Source organism: Dinoponera quadriceps, unplaced genomic scaffold, assembly GCF_001313825.1.
Source record: "Dinoponera quadriceps isolate SergipeBrazil2010 unplaced genomic scaffold, ASM131382v1 scaffold424, whole genome shotgun sequence".
NCBI classification, from domain to species: Eukaryota; Metazoa; Arthropoda; class Insecta; order Hymenoptera; family Formicidae; genus Dinoponera; species Dinoponera quadriceps.
The window spans coordinates 635,081-643,560 of NW_014554557.1; the positions used below are offsets into that span (position 1 = coordinate 635,081).

Below are 8,480 nucleotides of genomic sequence, written 5' to 3' on the forward strand. Positions count from 1 at the left end.
ATATATATATATATATATATATGTGTATATATATATATATATATAAATATATATATATATATATATGTATATGTATGTATGTATGTATTTGATTTTCCAGACAGATACGAGTATAGTTTATCATTTTAACTTCCACGACTGTCGTTATCGTTGATCTGTATGTCGTCGTCGATACACACAAATGAATGCACAGACGAGACGAGTCGAGACGCGAAAAAATAAATTTGGAATAGCGATCTCCTTACATCATTTGCTGATAAAATGAGTTATTGATGAAGAATAGACACCAGAGATTTAAGAGCACGTATGTAAGACTCAACAAGCCTATTTTCATGTGCTCAATAATAACCTGTAGAGATCATCGCGAAAATGCTCGGGCAATATCCTTGCAGATATTCTTCTTGGTCACTTGTTCAATTATCGGGAAGATAAAGTTCGATTAAATTTTCGTTGAGAAAATATCACCTCGAGATTCAGGAATTGTCCTCCAATTTAATCAGAAGAACGAACGTAGAAATACACCTGCAAGAAATTCGTCCAAATATCTTCAGTGATATTCTATACAACAGGTAAGTTTATCATACTAAGTATTTATACAAGTATAAATAATCATGTTAGAAATATATATACTATAATCATACGAAAATCGATATAGGAACTATGAGCAAATAATTAGGAGAATCTGGCAGAACGGACGAGTGCACCGCGAACGCGTTGATTTCATCGCTTAGTCTGGAATGTTAAAATGATATTTCCCAGTTCACCGAGCAACGTCGAGATAATATACGAAAAGACGAAAGTTTCAGATGTTCTCAAGGCGATAAACGATGCTTCTAACTCGCGCGTGGTCTCACGTATCTAAGGAAGAAGTGAAACGGCGGTACACGAGAGAAGTACATATACTCTCGGTCGGAACATAAAATGTATAGTAACTTCTACGTAACAGTGACACTACGAAGAGATCGTTAAACTAGATCGGGAATCATCCGCCGAACTAATCCCAAGAGAGTGCAAAACGAAACGAGAACGAGTCAATTAAGGATCGATCGGAACCGTGATAGTAATATTAATCTCAACGTCGGAAGAGAGAAGAAGGTTTTGTCACATGCTTCATGGCAAATTACGTTTACCACATTCCGGTGGCTCTCTAAATTTGCTTCTCGGATGCATTCGATATGAAATGTCTTTCCCTTTTTGATCGCAAACGCTACCAGAAACGTTCTAAAAACGATTCTCCCGAATCTTTTTTTTTTTTTCGTTTACTCTTTTCATTTCTTTTCTTTTCCTTTTTCTCAAGCGCATCCCGCATCATCCGCGCACGGAGCATGCTCACACGGATGTACTCTATACACACACATACACATCGTACGATATCGTTAAACAGTCCTCGCGCTGAAAAAAGATTCACAGCTCTATCGGAAGGTTTGATCGAATTCTCTTTTCTACAGGTAAGCCCTAAGAGATAGATACGACAGAGGTAGAGGTGAGTGTATAGATGAGAAAATCAGACGTAAAAAAGAGAGACAGTTGAGAAATAAATGTATAATACGTAAAAATGAAAATTGCAACACTACGCCAATAATTCCAAGTATAATAATCTAAGACGGAGGGCCGTTGGTACGTTAGTCAAGGCTCCATTCGCAGATTAAATATCTTGCGATAGAGACACGAGATAGTGAGACAGTGGATACGTCGCCTGTGCATACATTTCGTATCGCGTTTGTCGAAATCCGACAAAATCTCGAAACACTCGTCCGCGCGGTATCGTTTCGTGCCAAACGGTGTCTGATAATACCGTGGCGATACACACGATAAGCGTATACAGAATGTTCGTGAAACACACGGTCAGTTGTGGTCTACGGCATATGTCGGGAAAGTCAGAGAAGACGCAAGAAATTTTCATGACGATAAGATTATCTTTCAAATTTCTTCCCAATAACAGTTAACAGTTAACACAGGGATGAAAAGAACTCAGTTTCTGCAACAGAATAGGGGCTAGATGAAAACTCAGTGACAAGAAATGAAAAAAAAAACTCGGCGAAAAGAAATGATATCTCTGTTATCGCGACTGAACATTCGTGTGAACATTCAGCTTTATTAAAAGCTCGGTTGAGGTAACTGAAAACGATTGACTGAGTAGAAACCCTATTGAAAAAGACCAGGTGGAAATTTGCATAGGAAATCCATATGGAATCCCTGGTTGCCCCTGGGGATTTACGCAAAAAAAACCCCAGGTCCTGGGTAATAATGTGGATTCCTTTATGAATTTTCATTATATTTTCATTACGCACCGTATGAATTGCTATATGGATTTTTAATATCCTATATGGATTCACCGTGGAAATCCACCTGGAAATTTCCAACAGAAAACCTCCTACAGGAATTTTTCTGCTCCTACAATGGAATTTTCATCTGGTCCTCAGGTAACGGAAAATTCAGTTACACCAACGGAGTTGTTTTTTCTCATGTACATGTTCGTTGGAGAGTGAAACGCACGTGTCACTAGTAATTTCTCTGAAAACTAACTCATGTGGCAAAGAATTAGTCAACGTAATAAGCGTATCTTTTATTACTGAAGTCAGATTGGCGATTAAGCGTAAGATTTATTCGATCTACCTCTACTCTGTTCAGCGTTAACTTCGACGATTTCGCTTAAAATAAGAACTCGTGAGTCGCAATCTGTTTACGTTGCAGAACCTGAGGCAAACATTAAAGAGCGATTTTACGACTTGCGGTTTTACTCGTGGCTATTAATGAGAGGCTGAATACGAAATTACTTATTCGAGGTTGAATCGCTCTTCCGCAATTCTTTGTTTGACTTGACTTGTTGAGCGAAGCATTTACGTAGGATCTTCGTCAAAACTTCCTGCAGCTCCTCTAATCTCTCGATGCACTAATCCCGTATAATCGTGTGTTTGGCCGCGTATTTTACGAACGCTCCGTACAGTTTCTATCTATTTATGTTTCTAACATTATGTAAACGTCGATATGTCTCCGTCGTCTTTATAGATAACCATTCAAAGCGGTAATGAAGAATAAATCCAAGTAACATTTGACATTTCATTGAAGAGATAGAGAGAAAGAGAAAGAAAGAGAGAGAGAGAGAGAGAAAGAGAGAAAAGCGTGGTAAAGAAGCACAGGCATCTCCACGTATATATATATACATATATGTATATACAGTTACATTGTATATGAGTAAATAAACGGAGAGACAGAAAGAGGGAGAAAGAGCGAGGAAGTGAGAGAAAGAAAAAGAGGAGCGAATTGACGAGTACAGATCGCACAAAACACATAATATATGTTGAGTATGGATGTACATATACATGTGTTCATGCTCCGGTTTCTCGCTCACGATCAAGCGAGAAGAGAGAGAGAGAGAGAGAGAGAGAGAGAGAGAGAGAGAGAGAGAGAGAGAGAGAGAGGAACTAAATGAAGTAAACCAGGAAAAAAGAAAAAAAAAGAGAGAGACAGAACGAGAGAAAGAGAGATAGAGAGATACGCTAAACGGAAGTTTCGAAGTTCGTTTGACATTATGCACCCTCAAGCATATTTCGAGATCCACCGCTTCCGTCAAGAATCAATGAAAAAAGATCTACGATTACTTGAATATACTTATACTTTACGACAATTTACTTCAATCTTGCGAATGCATTAAAAGAAAAAAGAAACGAATAATGAAAATATCATGATATAAGCCAAGCTGATGGCATTTAAATATTTATATATATATATATATATATGTATACATATGTATACGCAGGTGTACGTATATGCGTGGACATATATGTATCATGTACACGCGTTTACACGTGCGCATATGTATGCGGGCTGCCTCAGAATGAACTGTTTGTTTAATAGTGCGAATCATGTCGGGAAAAATTCTACTGTTACGTCTGCTATTAATCCCGCCGTTCATTCTGGGACATCCTGTATATATGTACGATCGAATATTACATCTTAATGTACTTCTTATCATGATAAGATAATTCACAGATTCGTCAAGTACGATTTGTGCGCCGGGGATCTCGAGTGTAAGATTCGAAAAGGTCACTCTCTCCCAAATATTTTTATCTATTTAATCTATGTAATTCTGTGTAATCTATATCACACACACACACACATATATATATGTGTAACAAATATATATATATATATATATATATACGTGTCTGATATATCTCCATATATTGGGAGGCAACTAGAAAATATTTCGATAGTGCATTTTGAAGATTAATTAGTCGGAATTCCTAAGGCGAGAATGCAGAGAGATCACGATAGTTCGAGTTATGAGCTATTGTGAGGTTGAGCATCGCTCAAGATTTCACGCGCTTAAACCCGTAATTACATGTACGACACATGTATATGTACAATTTGCTTATTCGTTATCGGCTCTTGCGAATCAGTCGAGCGAGCGAGTTCGAATCTCACGACGAGCTCCCGGACTGCACGCAGTGTGAACCTGTAGGTGTGCTGGTTAAACTTTAATTATATATAAGCCAAGTGTGTGTGTCAATCAGACCAACCAACCAACACCCTGAGGGTAAGACAGCGTCTGATCTGATCTCGCATAGCGTCGCTGCTGAATAAGAGCGAGTAATAACCGTGTACCTCTGGGCACGAGTTAATCAAGGGTACACGGGTATCGCAGTTTAGTTTTGTATCATGTCACATGCGATCGACATAATCATCATCATCATAATCATCATAATCATCGTCATTATCATCATCAGTATCATATCATCAGCATTATCACAGCTGCTGGATAGCACCCCGTGCTTTTCACCGCGGCCAGAATTAGCGGAACCATTCCGTTAGTTAGTCGTTTGGAGCAAATGATACGAAAAAGGCGGGAGCCGATACTCTCTTCTCGTTCTCGGCACAGTGTGTGTGTGTGTGTGTGTGTGTGTGTGTGTGTTTTTACGTGTATACGATACGTGTGTACTATTTTTTCTATCGTTTATTCGATCGTCGCCTCAAGGAAGAACTCGACTAAATGCGGAGATACTGAGAGAACGGAAGGCGACGACTAATGTAAACCGGCTATCGAACGGACAGACAAATGAAATCTATTTGAAGACCGATTCTTTTGACTGCGATTGCTCCGATAAATCATATAATTCTAGTTTCTAATTCGGTGCCGAGCTCGAGGTATGCTCTCTCTCTTCGTATTTTCGCTGACGTTAGATGGAGAACATAATTGAACGTATATTGCACAATGATATACTGACATTATATCATACTAAGGCCGCTACGTCGCTTTTACGCTGCCGCAACTTCAACGTGAATACTTTCGTTTATTTCGTCTATATCGAGTTTTTTTCACCGAGATTGATGAGTACAAGGTGGAGCGAAGCTCTAAGAGTTTCGTAGAGAACGATTTGTTATTAAGACTCTAGGGGAGAAGGAAGAGAAAGGGGGCAGCTTGAAATTAGTGCTGAAACGAATGCAATTCTCGGACATGAGACATGACGATCGTAAACGTGTCGACATAGCATAGTATCGGCTATAATCTGTGGCCGAGATACAGCAGCAAGCATCGAGATAGGTCTGGTAAGGACGTAAGATAGAATGACAAACAAAGTATTGGGAGAAAATATCTAGACAAATGAATGTGAGAGAGAGAGAGAGAGAAGAAAGAGAGCGAGAAAAGAGAGAGAGAGAGAGAGAGAGAGAGAGAGAGAGAGAGAGGGGGGGGNGAGGAAAAGAGAAGAATGGTGGAAATTCTTAAAAAAATAATACAATTTGATGTATAAAAACAACTGTTGTAATAAAAAGGGTGAGTTCATTTATTCGAAATGTGTACTGCAAATGTATTGTATAAGGTGAATTGAAAATGACTATGTTACGTCTATCGAAACATGATTCTTTCTCGAAGAATATATTATGTTGATTTAAATATGTCTTTTTTTGTAACAAGTGAAGATGTTGCTCCAATTAGTTCCGTGTAATTATTGTATTGTTTCATTATCGAGACTATTACGCGTGTATTGTGTTTACAGTCCGAAAGAGCGTGAGAAATTCTAACGCGATCTACTTCGATAGATTCCGACGATGAAGGAAAAATGGGGAGGGAGAAATAATATCTGAAGGTAGAGAAGAGGGTGAAAATGATACAGACGAAACAGAGAGAAAAAAAAGAGATGTGAGAGAGAAAGAGAGAGAAAGAGAGGTTTACTGTTACTCTGGTATTACTGTACTTGCATGCACAACCAACGTACACTGTCCAGTCTACGGAGCAACCAGATACCCACTTTCGCCATCTGAGCCTGGATCCCTTTGGCGACCAGTGCTTTCACAGCACCCTCTGCCGCCAGTGGTGACTCAAAGTCTACGAAGCCATAACCTGCAATACAATTATACGCCACGTATGAGTAAGAGAGAATATGTTCGTCGATTCCTTCCGGAAACCTCTTATAAAAGATTTTATAACCACTTGAAATTATTTTCCAAATTTTCCAAAGGAACAATAATTTCGTTACACATAAAAAAATGTCTTTTATTTTAATATTGAAGATCACAACAAAAATATTTTATGTATCACGTGAATTTATCGTTAATGTAAACAGCGCTACAAGAATTCACGTGATATCTATCGGAAATCTGACATAAGAAGAAACAGTGATGCAATGAAACAATGGATTTAATTCGAAATTTACAAACTTAAAAAATTGAGATATTGAGGAATAAGATATAGTAATATATAAGGTATAAAGTAATTAAAATATAAGTACCTTTACATTTATTTGTATTCTTGTCAAGTATCGCCTTCGTTGATGTTATAGTTCCGTATCTGTAAAAACATCGGGTTAAAAGTGTAACTTAATAATATTAATAATTATATTAATAACACTACCGCACTTATGTTAGCTCAATCATATATATATATAAGTACAATTGAAACATCATCAACTACTGAAATGTCCAAATTTGTTTATACTTATTAATCATAATATACATATATGTTATCAAAATCGATCTCTGTTATATACAAATTATATCACTATTAATAAACATTACTTTCTCTAAATAGAATTCTCTGAGAGTACAGTACAGAGTACAAATCACAAACTAATCCGAAGCGCGATTTAACGCTACTTACTGAGAACACATGTTAACAAGGTCCTTATCAGTTGTGTTTTGGTTGAGGCCACGGATATAAAGATTTGTCTTCGACAGCTGCTCCGCTTGCTGACCCTGCATAGCGTTATTGCTGAGACTCGTGCTCATTGTTCCGCTTTGGCTACCGGTAGCACTGCTAGAGCTGCTGTTTGTGTTCGCTGGGGACGAAGCAGTAGGCACCCGCTGTCCACCATACTGTAAGCAATGACATAAAATAAGAATCTGATATAAAAGAATTTGATATTATTGTGAGCCAGATATGAAATATTCTATTTAAAAGACTTCAATATCGAAGAGATTCGAGACACAGAAATTCAGTACCAAACTACCGAAATATAAATTCTACGAGTAAATTTACATTTCTTAATTTATATCTAAATTTATATTTCGTAATATCAACGCGTTTACTACATGGAATTATTTATCTTTCCAGCGCGAAAATGTGTCATATTTACCATCGCAAGATCAAAGTCGAACAGGTCATTGACTGATACAGCCGATCGAAGATTGAAGGATAAGTCAAACTCCGAATATTAACTTTTACACTCTCGTTGCTCGCACGTTTATCGAGAGAAAACCAACAGCCACTTCTTCAGATGCATTACACAAGTCTTAGAAATCAAACACATTCAGTGGATCGTCCGTCTAAGAACGTCTACCGTCTATCATTCATTTCGACCAAATCCTCAAGAGATTTCCACAATCCAAGACCGAAGAAAGCGAACAGCGATACGTTCCCCCTCTCAACCGACAGATTCACAAGAAACGCGCTTACTCACCTGCACACTCAACAGTCAACGTCTCAACGATCCTCTCGATTCACGAAAGAACCGAAGAGGAAAACGAAATCGCACGAGAGTCATGAGCTAGATCCCTTCGCGAATGCGGGCGCAACGGGCACCCCATTAATGCGAGAGCACCCCGCCTTCGAGATCGAATACTATTTCACGCAACCCCCCCCCCCTCCTCTCTGCCCCTCGCCGCGTCGGAGAGAGTGCTATAGAGCTCACACACAGCCGCCGCCGCTACGTCAACGACGTCGGCGCGTACTTACCGACGCATGCTGCGCGTAAGAAGCGGCGGTGACGAAGGGATTAGCGGAAGCCGGCAGCTGCTGTGGACCGCCGACCGCCGCCGCTGCCGCCGCCGCGCTCGGATACCGCGTGTAGGGCGGGTATGCGGCCGCCGCTGCCGCCGCCGCGACCGCGTGAGACGGCGCCGTGCTCCAGGTGGCCGCTCCTCCGCCACTCGCGCGATACTGCACCGGATTGCCGCCCCTCGGCCCACCGCCCGCGTTGCCCTTCAGACCGTGGCCGCCACCGCCGCCACCACCGCCGCCACCGCCGCCGCCGCCGCCTCCA

The 8,480-nt window shown here is 40.0% G+C and overlaps 1 protein-coding gene across 1 annotated transcript in view; it reads right to left on the reverse strand.

The window, feature by feature from the left end:
• LOC106752050 (protein alan shepard-like) overlaps positions 1 to 8,480 on the reverse strand; it is a 30,632-nt gene that overhangs the window by 3,375 nt on the left and 18,777 nt on the right. The window contains exons 4-7 of the mRNA XM_014633443.1: positions 8,174 to 8,480; positions 7,100 to 7,314; positions 6,732 to 6,790; positions 6,198 to 6,343 (exon numbers count right to left, since the gene is read on the reverse strand). The exon at positions 8,174 to 8,480 is cut by the window's right edge and continues 6 nt beyond it. Coding sequence (XP_014488929.1) covers positions 6,198 to 6,343; positions 6,732 to 6,790; positions 7,100 to 7,314; positions 8,174 to 8,480 — 727 coding nt within the window. The remainder of the gene's footprint in view (positions 1 to 6,197; positions 6,344 to 6,731; positions 6,791 to 7,099; positions 7,315 to 8,173) is intronic.